General features: G+C 44.7%; 1 protein-coding gene across 1 annotated transcript; it reads left to right on the forward strand.

Moving 5' to 3' along the window:
* Nucleotides 1-2,833: 2,833 nt before the first annotated feature.
* Nucleotides 2,834-11,436, forward strand: CUNH5orf47 (chromosome unknown C5orf47 homolog). Its single transcript, XM_040974675.1, has 3 exons — nt 2,834-3,173; nt 9,567-9,652; nt 11,157-11,436. Exons 1-3 carry the CDS (start codon nt 2,834-2,836, stop codon nt 11,262-11,264), a joined length of 534 nt encoding a protein of 177 aa, XP_040830609.1. The 3' UTR covers nt 11,265-11,436.
* The last annotated feature ends 4,617 nt before the right edge of the window (nt 11,437-16,053 follow it).

Genomic DNA, 16,053 nt, shown 5'->3' on the forward strand with positions numbered 1-16,053 from the left:
GGGACACTCCTGAGCTCAGCCAGCTAGTTATCTGGTGACAGATGCAGGCATGAACCAGGCAATGCACAAACCGACAAGAGGACACAGCCTCTAGCGCCAGGGTCTGCATGGGGAGGTAGCCCTGTAAATGGGTGATTACTGCGTCTAGTAAGCTTACTCTAGGGTGGTCTCCAGGGCTACAGGGGCTAAGCCCATCTGGGGCAGGAGGCCGAGAGGATGGGTGTGTGTAAGCAGAGCTCTGGAGGCTGAGGGCTGTGCCAGCGAAGGCCAGGGCTGCTGGCAAGGAGAGACTCGGAGCACGCCTTTGAGGAACCAGAGCAGTGGTCACACTGGAGCCCCTCGGCATGGAGAAAGGGTCCTGCAGCAGATCCAGGAGAGTCCTCCACGGCCAGCCAAGAGGAGCACTGGGGAGCCACCGAGGGGAAGACAAGGACCCCAAGAGAAGAATGATCTCATCTTGTGCCTGGAACAGCGGAAGCAGCACTTTCTGGTGGCTGCAGGTGGAACGGAATGTTGGCTATGGCGGAACAGCGGATTGAACCAGCACGCCCTCTCTCCCTTTTGTCAGAAGGTTAGAATCAAAGACAGCAGGTGGGGGGCAGATGGGAGCAAGTCAGTACCATCTTAGAAACAGGTAGGTTTGGTTTTGCTGCGGGAGCACAAAGGTCAAGATCCTGGCGGCTGCAAACAGGGGCAGGGTTAAATAGGAGCGACGGTTTCCAGAGCCAGTGAAGGTCACACACGAGCGAGTGGCCCTCCACAGAGCCGCTCTGCTCTGCACAGGGCTGTGTGGCTGCTCCTGGCGGGGGTGGAGGGCTTTCACTCAGTCCTCTGCTGTGAGAGGAGGGAACGGCTGCGTGGACCTCTGCCCACTCTGCTCTCTGGCCCTCCTGCTGGGCATCTTCCAAAGCCAGACCTGGATGAAGCCCAGAGCAGGTTCCCGCTGTGCAGGAGCGTCCATCTTGTCAGCTCCCTCCATTGCCTTCTGGTCTGGTCTGTTCTCCCGGCCAGGAAGGAGTCAGCTTGTGCCGGATACCTTGTCTCTCGCTTGTCGAGATGACAGAAAACCCTGAACTAAACAAGGAAAAGGAAGAATTCATGCCACACCGAAAGGACTGGAGATCTACTCCAGGAGGTCAAGCTGCAGGGAGAAGCACAGAAGGTTCCATGACATGCAGGTTAACATTTCCCACGCCAAACTTGCAAACAGGCAGAGGCTGGAGGGTGAGTAACAGCTCAGAGGAAGAGAAGTTAAGCAGGACTTTCGGCAGTCTTCGGGGGGGCTTAAGGGATAAAACCAAATTCCTGCTCCTCCTGCTCCCCAATTTGTTTAGTCTCTCACTTTTCAAAGAAGCCCTCCCTGCTCCTGCTGGCCCACAGCATGGCGGGCTCCCTGGGCCCCCATTATTTCTTACTGCAACTGCTTTGCTCACCCCCACTTGCCTGCCTGACTGCACAGTGGCCTGCTCCTAGCTCAGGACGCTCCTACCAGGGTCGTTGCACTGTTCCCTTCCTTCTCTCTGTGCCTGACGTAACGCTCGAGTTCATGAAATCCACGCAGAATAAAGTTCATCTTAAATGCAAGTTTTAAGGGCCCGGCGGCGTGGCCTAACTGCTAAAGTCCTCGCCTTGAATGCGCCAGGATCCCATATGGGCGCCGGTTCTAATCCCGGCGGCTCCACTTCCCATCCAGCTCCCTGCTTGTGGCCTGGGAAAGCAGCTGAGGACGGACTAAAGCTTTGGGACCCTGCACCCGGAAGAAGTTCCTGGTTCCCAGCTTCTGATCGGCATAGCATCGGTGGTTGTGCTCACTTGGGGAGTGAATCATCGGATGGAAGATCTTCCTCTCTGTCTCTCCTCCTCTCTGTATATCTGACTTTCCAATAAATAAACAAATCTTTAAAAAAAAAAATACAAGTTTTATCGGGAGGACTCCTGCGTGGTCCGGTACAGACAACACGCCAGGGAAGTCACGCCCAGGGGACGTGAGGTGGGCTGTAGAGGTGGGCTTTGTGGGACAAAGGAATGCACCTTACAGGGCACTGCAGAGTGCTGCAGATTCCTTCTGACTGGTGAATCTAAGCGTCACTGCTCGGCTGAGGAGGGGGCCGCATGCTTCGGACAGGGCCTTCTCTGCCTCCTCCTGGGCTGCCCCTCACCACCCTGGCCTTACACCATTGGCCTGTTTCCCAGTGATGTCCAGTCCTTTTTTTTTTTTTTTTTTTTTTTTAAATAAGGCGTATGTGTTTTGCTTTATTTGTAGTTGGTCACCATATTTTAGTTTTCACTATTCAATTTAGGATGGCAAGAACGCCTCCAAATCACAGAAAATCGGTTAACCAACTACAATCAGTACTTATGTTTCCAGCAGACATAAGTGAAAAATACTTTCAAAAACACAGCTTCAGATGCGTGCATATCTTTAGATCTCCAGTCCTTTTGGTGCGGCATGAATTCTTCCTTTTCCTTGTTTAGTTCCTTGTTATAAGAGAGAGATTGTCTGTTATATGACAAGAGAGAATCAGACACAAGCTGGTTCCTTCCTGGCCGGGAGAACAGACAAGACCAGAAGGCAATGGAGGGAGCTGACAAGATGGACGCTCTGCACAGCAGGGGAACCTGCTCTGGGCTTCATCCAGGTCTATTGGCACCACTGCCATGTCCCCAGCACACAGCAGCCTCCGCCGCCCCCTAGCCAGTCTCCCCTGTCACCCCTGTCATGGAGCGGTCTGACTCAGCACACCCTGCTCCCCAGTGGTCCAGCCCTCCCAGCCCCCCACGCGGCTCCTGGCTTCTCACGGCCGGCCACGGTGACCTGGGCTCACCCGCTGCCATGGCGGCCAAAGACCAGGGGCAGGACCAGGGGCAGGACCAGGAGCAGGTCCAGGGGCAGGCGCGCTTCGTCTATATCTCCCGCTTCGGCTCCTACCGGTGTGGCGGCGTCTGGCAGCTGGGCGGCCCCAAGGCTCAAAGGCGTTGTCCCCCGGCGCTGGCGGCCCAGTCCCGCGAGCAGGAGCAGCTACGACCAGAAGCGGCCCCGGGGCAGGCGGCCAAGGCCTGCGCCACAGCCCGGTGGCAGGCATTGCGCGTGCGGAGCCCCGGCAGGCAGACTGCGCGGGCACGAGGCTCAGCAGGTGGAGAGGCGGCGGGCAGGGCCGGGCAGGGCACGGAGGGTGGGCAGGGCGAGCAGGGCCGGGGTGGGCAGGACAGGGCCGGGGTGGGCAGGAGGGCGGTGGTTTCCTGGTGGCCCGCGGCCATCTTGCCCCGGGCACGTCCTGTCAGCCTCTCCTCATGTTGGCGGGTTCTCAGGCTGAGGGGTCCATCTGGGCAGCCAGCCACACCGGGCGGCTTCGAGTTGGTCTTTGAGGAGGCGTTGGTCTGGGGTGTGTGTGTGTGTGTGTGTGTGTGTGTGTGTGTGTGTGTGACTGGAAAAGCCTTTAATTCACTTGAGCCGTGCATTACAAAATGGCGGCCGGGGTGGAGCTGAAGGTCGCTCGAGGCGAGCCCGGGGCCCTTGGGGAGCTGTTGTGGGGAAAGCCCAATTTGAAGATTTTTTTTTTTCCCGTCCTCATACATTTTTCATGTATTCGTAGGAATTCAGGCTGTTTTTGATGTTAATAAGAGTCTGGCCTGTGATGCCCTCTAATTGTGGCGGGAAAACGTATTGGTCAAAAATAGAATGAATTCGATTCATTCTATTCGAATTCGAATAGAATTCGATTCAGATTGTGTAGCTGGTTAAGCCGCCGTCTCCAAGTGTGGAGTCTCAGCTTCTCCATTTCCCACTCGGCTCCCTGCTGCTACGCCTGACACACAGCTGGGAGAGACTCCCCAGCCCTCCTAGGGTTCCTGCTTCTTGGCTTCAGTCTGGGCTGCCAGCTGCTGGGGCCACTTGATGAGTAAACCAGAACATTTAAGAGCTCTTTGTTTAGCTCTGTGTTACTCTTTCATATGTATAAAATAAATTCCCCCCCTTTTTTTAAATTTGAAAAAGTTATAGAGAAAGAGCAAGGTCTTCCATCTTCTGTTTCACTCTCCAAATGGTTGCAACATGCAGAGCTGAGCCAATCTGAAACCAGGAGCTTCTTCATGTCCACCACATGTGGGTGCAGGGTCCCAAGGATATGGACCATTCTTCTTTTCCTGGCCCCAAGCACAAAGCTGGATCGGAAGTGGAGCAGTTGGGACTCAAAGTGGTGCTCATATGGGATGCTGGTGTCCTGGGCGGAGGCTTCGTGTGCTATGCTGCAGTTTTGGCTGCAACAAATAAATCTTTTAAAATATGTTTTGAGAAGGCTTGATGGATGTATGCATTCTAGACACTCCACTACAGTGTAGTGAGGAACAGTCTGCCTCAGTGGCTTGTAATTCTCTTTTGGTGACCCCCTTCCTCTGCCTGTGCCACTGTGGATTTTAAAATCGGGTTTACACAGCTCACCTACACAGAGTACAAAATTGAGTAATTTTTTTTTTCTGATCACAGAATTCTGTTTCCATGAGCACAATCCGTTCTAGAAACCTGCATCCCTCAGCTGACGGTCACCATTGACCCTTACATCCACTAACTCCAAACTCCTGCCCTGAGCAAACACTTGTCTCCTTTATGTCTCCATAGATTTTTCCTTTTTGTGAAGATTTCATTTAAATGGGATTATCCCTTATGAGGATTTTTGTGACTGTTGTCACTCAGTTGGTTGGTTGATTGGTATGTCTCTTTTAGATCCTATGCATTCCATGAGCTACCTTATTATTATAATTTTTATTTATTTTATTTATTTATCACCAATTCTCATAATTTCCTTGGCTGATAGCATTTATAAATGTGGATAATTTGTTTCTTCTTGATCCATTTTTATGTCTGTAGATTTATCTGTGTGTAATATATGAATGTATGTCATGATATCAGGCCAATCTTGCATTGCCCATGTACTATTTTTTAATATGTTGTTGGACTTTGCTAAGAATTTTCTTAGAATTTTTTTCTATAGGGATCATGACCTGTAGTTTTCTTTTTCTCTTGGTTTAGGTATTAGGGTTATTCTTCATCAGAATAATGATTTTTCCTTCCTTTTCTATATTCTGGTATATAATTTATGGACCATTGGGAATCTGGTAAACTTTCTGTATGAAACCTTTTGAGTCCAGTACTTTTTGTGGGATAATTACTTAGAAAACTTTTTTTTCTGTCTTCTGCTGAAACTGGTCTGTTCAAACTCATTCTAATGGGTCAGTTTGGTAATCTGTATTTTCCTTGGGCAATTATCTATTTTATCTTACTCATTTCATGTATGCTTAATGTATTTGCTAGAGGTCTGAAGAGTAGTTACTTGGGATTTTAAACAATTATCCTGTGTTTTAATGGCTAGTTCCTTCCTTATCATTTTTAAAAAATTTCTCTGTTCTTTCTCACTTTTTCTTAAGTCAGCCAGTGTTTTGTTTTGTTGAAGAAAAATCAAGATTTTGATTGATTTGAAACATTTGTTTATTTATTTGAAATGAAGAGAGAGAGAGAAGGCTAGGCCAGGATGAAGTCAGGAGCCAGGAGTTTTATCCTTGTCTCTGGGATGGGAGGCAAGATCACCTGTGATCTCCTAGGAATATTAGCAGCTGGAATGGAGGGTGGAGCAGACTCCATGCCAGGCACTGCTACGGGTGCAGGCACTCCCGAGCGCAGCATCACTGCTGTTTCAAGTGCCTGCTTTGAGTTTTCTTTATTAATTCAGTTTTGCCTCTCTGATCACTCTCTCCTTAATCTGTCTGTTTTGTCATTTATTTGAGAAGCAGAGAGAGGAAGGGAGAGAGCGAGAGAGTGAGTGCCAGCCTCTGCTGGTTTATTTCTGAAATGCTGGCAATAACAGTGGCTGGTTTGAGGCTGAAGCCAGAAGCTGGAAATTCAATCCAGATCTCCCTTGTGGGGCAGGAACCCTCCGCGAGCCAACACCACTGCCTTCCAGAGCCTGTGTTAGGGAACTGGAGTCAGGAACTAGATCAGGGCGTGGCCATCAGGCACTCTAACGTGGGACCTGAGTGTCTTAACCCTCGCTTTTAACTTCCAGATCAAACATCTGCCCCTCTGCCTTTTTAATTTTACATCCTTATTTGTGCTTTCTTTTGGTTTACTTTGGTCTTTTTATACAGATCTTTTAAATAGGGTATTTTATTTATTACTTTGATGGTAAGTGTTTAGTGGAACAAAATCACTTTTAACTACCACTTTGAATACATTTCATTGATTCTGATAGGCAGTGTTCCTATTATCACATCTGTTTTAACATTCCATATAATTACAGTATGGCTTACCCCTTTTCATACTGGAGTTGCTTAGCAAATTAAAAGAATTTTTTTTTATATGTCCAAGGTTTTTCTGCTTTTTGTTTCTGCTGATAAACTCTAGATTCATTCACAAGGTAGTGATTGTGACTAGAAAATGTTTAATGTATCTATAGATTATTGCTGTTTTCTTTTTGACTTCCTTTCTCTAGACACCATGCCATTGGACTGTCCCTTTAATTGCAGTTTTCCTCCGTAAATGGAGTTTTTGCCATGAAGCTCCATGCTTGCCACGTGTGGTGTCTGGTCCTTCAGACTGCACTTGGAAATACCTCCCCTGTCGTAAGTGTCAGTTATTGGCCAGTGATTGCAGATTTAGGATGAGTTTGAGCTGTTGTTTGCAAGGCAGTGCAGTAATCTGGTGGAAAGATGAGCTAACATCCTGACAGTGGAGGTCGAGGAACAGGATTGCACAGGCACCCAGGAAGGAAGAGTCGCGGTCCGATTGGTGGTCTCTGCATCCCTGGTGATGACATTAACCTCAGGGACCACCCTGTGTGCTTGTGCAGTCAGTGAAGGCCGTTCTGGGAAAGGCATTTCAATCCAGCCGTTCATCGCTTTAGTCCTTAGATTTTACTAGTTCTTGAGTGTTTCTCATATCAGTCTTAAGTAGACATTCGTTAAATAGGTATGCCCTTCTGCAATATTGATTTAACACGTGCCGCATTGTGACGACTGTGACAGGTGCCAGTGACCCAGATGTGTTGGACAAATATTCTGCTCTCAAGGGGTTTATGTGTGAATAACAGGGCTGTAACTTCGTATGTAAGAGTCTCGAGAGAGACTTGAGGCAGGGCTTTGACAGTCCCAAGGAAGAAGCTTAGAGGCAGGCGCCTGGGTCACGACAAGAGAAAGCCCAGATGGAATGATTGGGATCGTTGGGAGCGATGACTTTGAAGTCAGGAAACAGAATCTGGTCTCCTTTATTAGCAGTGCCTGACCATGTGCCATGTCTGCTCTGAGTCTCAATCTCCTTATCTAGGGAGTGGGGAAAGGGCTGCTGTGAAGATTAAATGAAGCAGTGCATGCCAAGGGCCCGGAGGCGTTCAGCATATTGAGTAAGTCAGTTTAGAAAGGAGGGTGATTAGGTCAATGTCTAGCACGGAGAAGACAAGCCAGACTGTTGAATGAATGAGAGGCAAGTTTTGGACTAGATTGTGGAATGCCTTTTAGACTGTGACTTTGATGGCTGCTGAGGAGTGGTGGAGTGAGGTTATTAGAGATAGGTTCGTTTCTGGGAGATAAACTCATCAGCTGTCTGTAAGATGTCCTGGAGTTTAAACATCCAGGAGCAAGCATAATGACTTCCTGTCCCCATGGAGCTTGGAAGAGCTATCATGAATTTAATATGTAAGATGATGAGTCCTGTTGTGATGTTCAAATGGATGGTTTGGGGAAGTGATGAAGAAGTTGGAGTTGAGAGAATCTGGGAAGGCTTCCTACTGGTAGAATCAAACAATGACATCTGCATATGGGCTAAGGCAGGAGGGAATTACAGGTGGGCAAGCTGAGCAGTGATGGACAGTGATAGGGGAAAAAAAACTAGGTCAGAGTGTGTGGAAGAGGAGTAAGTAGAGAAAGAAACCAAGTCAGGGACAAAAATGCTGAAAATAGCATCAGTGAAGATGGGAGAAAGAATTCAGTCTCTTCTTTATTTATATACTCCGTATTTTTTGACATATTTCAGATGGCCAAATAATTATAGGCAGAGTTAATGGCTCCCGTCCTCTCCTTGAGGAATGTGGATCTAGGTTAGGTAAGAGCTGGGCTGATGAGAGAGGAGCCATTCCCAGGGTTTTGTGTATTTTGAGAGAGGGAGACATCCGGATCCATGGAGATCAGAGTCTCCCAAAATGGAGTTGTTTCTTGAGCTGTATCTGCGTCATCTGTACTGTCATTTACTTCATACAGTTATTTCACCAGCTACATTTTCTCTCTTAACAAAACTTCATCGGAAGAACACTTTACCTCATTACCTCAGTGGAAAGCCTGGACCAGTTACCATAAATAGAAATAAATTAAATCTAATCAAGGCAGAACAGTATTATTACATCCTAGCTAAATAGGCCGTCTGCGGAAGGCCGTCTGCAACCCGGAAGGGAGATGAGGGAGGCTGAGAGAAGGCCGAATAACGTGAGGACCACACTCAACATTTTCTCCTTGATGCAATCAGAACGTGTAGGGCTGCGCGTGTTGGAAGGAAGACCTTAGGAAATGTGAAGCTGAGGTTTTAGTTAACGAGCTGAGTCTTGAACACGTAGGGGTGTTGCAGTTTGGCAGGTGTGTGTATGGAGGTAAGTACATAGTGTTCTAGCCGGAGAAGCAGCGTGGAGAGAGGCTGGAAGGGGTCAGGATGACATGGGAGGGCACTTCTAAAAGATCCTGGAAAATGAAACTCAGAGATAAATTCATTTGAGCCAAACACATTTTCCTCATAATACATATTTTTCATGAACTTGAAAATCTGTAGGATACATAGAATTACAAAGTGTTTCATGCAGTTGAAAGTGTAATAAATTGGGCCCAGCATGGTAGCCCAGCGGCTAAAGTCCACACCTTGCACATACCACAATCCAATATGGGGACCATTTCTAATCCCAAAGGCCCTGCTTCCCATCCAGCTCCCTGCTTGTGGCCTGGGAAAGCAGTGGAGGACGGCCCACAGTTTTGGGAGCCTGCACCCGCATGGGAGACCTGGAGGAGGCTCCTGGCTTCAGATTGGTCTGGATTGGCTCAGTTCTGGCCATTGTGGCCTCTTGGGGGAATGAATCAGCAGATGCAAGATCTTCCTCTCTGTCTCCTCCTCTCTGTATAGCTGACTTTTCAATACATACATACATACATACATACATAAAGCTTTAGAGAGAAAGTGTAATGAATCTGGAGTGAGATACATCTGAAGTGGAATTGAGAAAATGGAGGCCATCCTGGTACCCCTATGGCACCCGGGGGCAGTATGCAGCTTCTGGTATTTATCGGTTACTCTGTTGCTGACATATAGAAAGGGACTGACCTAGCTGGATTATTTCCTGGGTACTTATAGGGTTGTCTCTCTCTCATTTTCTTATTTGTTTTCAGATTATTAGCTAATTGGCAAACCAGTCTTACCAACAAGTGAAAAATTCCTCAAAGAGAATTCAGGAGACACTTTTAAGGTCTTGATCCTCAGGCCTCTAGAAGAATCCTTTAAAATACATGCTGATCATGGTATTCCACCATTGCACTCTCTTTAATAGGTTTCAACCGGAAGGGTGCAGGTGAAGAATTTGATTTCCCCATACCATTGGATGGTGCTGCCAAGATCACGAAGAAGAAGAAAAAGGTATGCTGTTGTCACAGGAATGAACAATTGAGCTGTTGGTCATCGTTTCTAAATACAAGTGTGTGGAAATTCAAGACAGTGGGAACAGCTATGTTTTTTGAATAATTTAATTTCTAGTGACCAAAAAAGTAATTTAGTAGAAATTCATCTGGGTTTGGGCATGTTTATTAACCATAAAAAAATCTTTTCAGTGTTTGAAGATATGAAAAATATTTTAATTAAAATATAACCCACTGGGAGTGTTTGAAAAATATATATGCTCCATAGACTATAACTAATTGTGACATTGCAGCTTAAAAAGAAAATCATGGATTTAGTAGAAAACAGTCATATATCCATATTTCTGTAAGGTTACTCTTTTCAAAGACAAACAATCCATATTAAGTTGCTAGCAGAAAGCTGACAAAGATGAACTTTTATTGCTTTAGCCTTCTTACCATGTTAACCCGGATGTTAACGGTGACTCGAGTGTTTTAAAATATGTAAGTTACATGCTGTACTAATTTTTGATGGACATTACAAATTTTATCCCTTGGTTTAAAGAAATCGTTAGGTGATTTAAAAACCCACTGTTTCTGAGCTCTGGCTTTATTTGATTTATGATTTGTGTATAATGTAAAATAACAGTTCAAAGGGACTGACCATTGCTCTTTCCGTCTCTTCTCTGTAATCCTGCCTTTCCAACTAAAATAAATCAAATATTCTTGAAAAACAACAGCACAGAAAACCGACGTGACTAAGCATTGCAATAGACAAATTTTGAGTGAGTGTTTAATTTTCACATTAAACTAAAACATATTTCCTCCAGAGCTTCTGGATGGAAAGAGTGAAGAGCAACAGCCAGTTTTGACTGTTAGCCACAGTTTGGGCCACTGGAACTAGAGCTTTGCATATGTATGGTTCAGTAATTGTTCTAATCCAGTGTAGAAGCCCTTTCTACTTAGGAGCAAAAGCATTTGCTCCGTGTCAGTTGGTAAGTTGCAAGGCTAGTGTTGCCGTGTAGATCTAGCTGGATGGCATAGCCCTCGTTGTTTCGATTCCTGTATGTTCATTGCTCCTTAGTGTTTGTGCTGTATTATGTTCTAGGAGAAATATCTAATTCTTAACTGGAATAAAATACATTAAAAAAATCAAAGCATTGCCCAACAGCTTAGATACAGGAATAAATTTGCCATTTTTGTTGCCTTTTATAACTGAATGTGTTGGAATTATTTAAGTAGGAATTGATGGACAATGCCTTATAAGGAAAGTTCATCCAGGAAAGTTCGTACAGTTTCTCTAAATCCCATAGAAAAGAAACCGTGAGAAGTTGGAAATAAAGATCAGAGGTTAGACTGCCCCTGGGGAAACAATTACATTGAGTCTTATATCTGTAAGTGCTGATCCTGCTTTATAGCGAGTATAGCCATTGACATGGAACACAGCTGATTCTCTCCTAATTGCCTCTTTCAAAACATATTTCTGTGTCTGCTCAGCATTTATTAATCGTGCTTCTCTTTTTAAGGTGTCAGTATGGAATAGCGTACACAAAGTTATTTCTAAATTGCTGAAAGAGAATGAAAGATACAGACTCAGGCTGAAATGTCAAAAAGCATCCAGTGACAGTAAGTGAACACAGCTTTTGTTGTACTGAAGGAGGCTGGCTTCTGCAACAGTTCAGTTACCTTTGAATCACGGTAGACCCCTGTGATGTGAACACCAGTTTGGATGTTGAATGCAACTGTTCGGGTGCATGTGTTAACTTATGTGTTCAATGCTGCCTAAACTCTTATGCTAATTGTCTGAGTTGGGGTTGATTGGCTGGATTGGGTCCTTCAGATGGCGCCATCACGATTACATCCTAGGAGCTTCAGAAGAAATCCTAGAGAGATTGAGGTGCTCCCTTTGGGCATGTAATGCTTTGTCTGCTTTGAAAACGCCGTCCCAGAAACCCAGCCTGATGTAGGGCAGAGCCTGCACGCTGGGAGCTGGAATCAGCCTCTGCTTGCTTCTGCTAGCATGGCTTAGGATTCCGTTGTAAGGCAGAAAACTGAAGCATGCAAGAACTGTATCAATGAACTACCGTGTTCCTCCTATTCGTTCTGTTCATCTTGGCTGAGGGGTGGGAAGCCTTCAGGGCAGACCGAGTAGCCATGGCTGAGGTGTGAGTAGGCACGCAGAAGTGCGTGTCGACTGCGTTACTGAACAAAGGAATTCACTTGCTTGTTAAATGTGAATTGTGATGCCAACTTTTTTAGTAAAAGTGACAACATCCGTATTAATGAAAAATCATTTTAATGTCAATAGAAAATTGCACGTTCTTTTCTGAGGACGCTGCAGTCCAGTTTAATGCATTTAACAGAATCTGTCCTTGAGTTATGGTCTTGATGTCATTATTTTTATTTCTGGAAAAAAACTCCTGCTTTAAACTGCATTTTGAATTGGCATCAATATTGAGCTGATGTTGTGGTTAGAGTAGAATTATTTGGCGTCTGCTTTGTGTATTACAGTAACTGGAAGTTATGGATTCTCAAAAAATTAAGTTGGCTAAAAATGTATGTAACTAATAATATGAGTTGATAAATCAAAATAATTATTTTCTTTTCTTCACATGCATGTCCTAAGTATATATTCTGTCTTGTTGAGCGCTTTGTGGTTTCTGAGTTTAGCTACTTGATGATACATTCTGTTTGATGGTCGGTAAACCTGCAGTGTTTAATTTTGTGAGGAATATTTTCATAAGGTAGTTATTGAAACAGAATGCAATTTTGCAAACAGTGTAACACTGAAACTTATTTTTTGTTTGTATAATATTGCATCAGTAATACCACAAGTTGTCTGTGATAATGGCCTTTGAAGGTTTATAAACCAGATTTCAGATAGGTGATATTCTGTTTAAATTTTCTTAGCCAGTTAAGAAGAAGGATAAGATAGGAGCAGGGGTTAGGATGAATAAAAACATTCACAAAGATTTTTTCTTTTTAATCTTTGTAAGATTTATTCTTACTTATTTGAAAGAATAGCAGAGAGAGGGAGAGGCAGAGAAGGGGACAGATCTTCCATCTGCTAGTTTATACTCGAATGGCCGCAGTGGTGGGGCACGTGTCTCCCACGTGGGTGCAGAGGCCCCGAGCACTTGAGCCATTTGCCGCTTTCCACAGGCCTTAGCTAGCAGCTGGATGGGAAGCTGAGTGGCTAGGATCCCGACGCTCTGATATGAGAAGCCAGCAGTGCAGACTGGATCTTAACTTGCTCTGCCACAAAGCTAGCCCCAATCATAGATTTATTAAGAGAATGTTTTAATAAGTAATGTGCCAAATTTCCATTTGTTGTTTTGAGTTCTAATACGGAACACTGCATAACCTTAAATTTGTCAGATTTTTTTGTGACTCAGTAAGAGGGCTTCTATGAAACACAAAGTCATTTTCTAAGAATTGCTTAGCAATTATTGTTTAGAATTATTTATGCTGTGTTTTTTACAAATAGCTCATAAACGGTAGGTATCTTTATAACTCATTCTTTTGCATTGTAATTTTCAACAAGATTATACGAATGTTTTGATGAAGCTCATAATTACATTTTTTAAATGTGCCTTTTAAAAATTCCTTATTGTGTATTAGTAGTGAGAGAAACAGTGCCAACATGAATTATCTTTTTTGTTCCTAGACTGACATAACATGATGAATCTTCTTATTTTCTGGTAAGAGTCCATTTAGATGATAATGTATAGATTTTCTCCTTCCTGTTTTCAGTCTGCCTGCATCAGTGTAGGCCAGTTTGGGCCCATTTCCTTTCCGAAGTTCACTGTGTGGTGTCTCCAAGGATTAGGTGGTTTGCTGACACTGACAGCTTCTTTTGGCCTCAGTCCTGGCAGGCCGTCGACGCTTCTCTCGCCATGGCCTCTTCCTCTTCTCTCCCCCCACTCGTTCTACTCCCCTCCTCTTTTCCACCGAGTCCTCTCTCTCTCTTTGCACATACTGCCACATTTAATACTGCCTTCAAAGTCTCTCTCAGTGTTCTGCAGGCTGTGTTGTGGTCTTGTTCTGCCTGTAGGAATGTGTTTTCCGTATATTTTTGTCTCGTTTGCTGTCAGCTGATAGCAACTGATGTGGTAGGAGAGATTGTTGGTCCTCCTCTCTTTGCACGCTTCCTCTGATATTTGTAGCTTCAACTACACTCTCGGGGTGTGTGATCCTAAATCTCTATTCAGTCCCTGACCTCTGGCCTGCCTGCTCTGTGCTTACTTTTCAATGCCACATGCTTTAAATTGATCATATTATCTTTCTCCTTTTCAATTTTACTTCAGAGTTACCGATGACCTGGGATTATTCAGCTTTAAGGGAGAGATTTTCATTTAGTTTTATGAGATTTAGAAAGCAGTAGTAAATGAGATAGGTCTTGACAAAGCGAAGTTAGACTTTTGTAAGTGCGAGTGGGAGGAGGAAGGTATATTTTAGACACGAACATGAGCAAATCTGTGGATTCTGGACAAGTGTTTAGGGAGTGTGCAGTGTGATTAAAGATGTTTTAAGACTGCAGTTGAAGAGAGGCGGGAAAGTACACTGAGGCCTTATGTCCCAGGTCTCAGCTGAATGGGAGTCGAGAATGTGTGCTGGGTTCAGCAGGCTGTGAAGGAACAAGGGATGTTTTCTCAGTATTTTATTCTAAGTGGTTTCAGAAAAGTTATAAAAATACTACAAAGAACTCAAGTGTGCCTTGATCCAGATTCACTGATGTTGAACATTTTGTCACGTTTGTTTCCTCGTTCTGTTTTTTCCTTTGGTGTACAAGATCTCGCCCCTAACATTTTACTGTATGTTCACAGGACAAGTATGTCTTTCAATCTACTTCAGCTATCAAATTCAAGAAATTTAACATTGATATGAAAATTTCATATAATGTGTATATAGTTCAGTTTTTCTTCCATTGCCTCATTTTTTGGGGGAGATTAATTTTTATCGAAAAAGCAGATTTACAGAGAGAAGGAGAGACAGAAAAGATCTTCCATCTGCTGGTTTATTCCCCAAGGTACTGCAATGGCCAGAGCTGAGCCAATCCAGAGCCAGGAGCCAGGAGCCAGGAACTTCTTCTGGGTCTTTCATGTGGATGCAGGGTCCTAAGGCTTTGGGCTGTCGTTTACTGGTTTCCCAGGCCACAAGCAGGGAGCTGGGTGGGAAGTGGAGCAGCCAGGGCTTGAACTGGCTCCCATATGGGATCCTGGCACATGTAAAGCAAGTAGTTAGCCCCTGAGCTGTTATGCCAGGCCCTATTATATCAGTACTTTTAATCGGTGTTTTCTCTGGTATGAGACCCAGCCGTGTTTTGTTTTGTTTTGTTTTCCATCTGTAACAGTTGCTCAGCCCTTCTTTTTCTTTCACAATAATGCCATTTTTGAAGAATGCAGACCAGTTGTCACTGCATTGCTGTCTCTCTGGCTGACCGGCACCTTCTCACTCTCTGATTCATGTTAAGCAGTTTTGTTAGATGCTTCCTTCTCAGGATAGCTTACGTGGGGTAACACATCATGTATGGAGTCATTTAATCTTTGTTTATCAATTATTAATAGTGGCAACTTTGATCTCTTGGTTAGGCTGTCCATTTATAAAAGTTACTGTTTTTTCTTTTTTAGTCAATAAGTGTTTTACGGAAAGATGATAAGAGACTACAAGCATGTCTTGTTCTCCATCGATATGTAGAGTATTTTGAAGTACTAAAGCTATGAAAGTCTGTATTTTAGCCAGAGAGGAGACAATGGTCAGATGTAGGGGGTAGGAAAGATCACACTGAGGTCTGAGAATGAGTAAATGAAGTCGGGGTGGGGCAGTGTTGTGTCTGCAATGTCAGCATCACGTCTAAGTGCTAGTTCCCATTCCAGCTACTCCACTTCTGATCCAGCTCCCTGTTGATGCTGCCGGAGAAGCAGTAGAAAAGGCGCAGGTGCTCAGGAAGCATGGATGGCGTTCCAGGCCCTTGGCTTCATCGTGGCACAGTCTCAGCCACTGGGGAGTGAACGAGTGGGTGGAAACTTCTTTCCTTCTCTCTTTGTGTCTCTCCCTTTGTCTCTACCACTCTCTCTCCTCCTCTCTCAGTCACTGCCTTTTAAATGAAGATACTGTTTTATTTCTGGCTTGTTGAATCTTAGCTAGTAGTAAAGTACCCAGAGAAAAATTCCACAGAAGCAACTGAAAGTCTTGTATTGGAGCTGGTATGATAACCTATAGCACCTAAAGGTCATATGTCACTCTAACAGTATGTGCAGATGAAACCATCAATGTGAGGATGGAAGGGAGAACTGAATGCTCAATATCAAGAGAAATTTTGAATTTCAGGGTTGGAATCCTAGGGTCTCAGTCACTTGATCCAGAAGAATTAGACAGATGATTGCAGAGTCAAGGAGGGTGGCTAATGAAGCTCTCAAGTCC

The sequence above is a fragment of the Ochotona curzoniae genome, unplaced genomic scaffold (genome assembly GCF_017591425.1).
Source record: "Ochotona curzoniae isolate NIBS_2020 unplaced genomic scaffold, NIBS_Ocur_1.0 contig_1, whole genome shotgun sequence".
Taxonomy (NCBI): Eukaryota; Metazoa; Chordata; class Mammalia; order Lagomorpha; family Ochotonidae; genus Ochotona; species Ochotona curzoniae.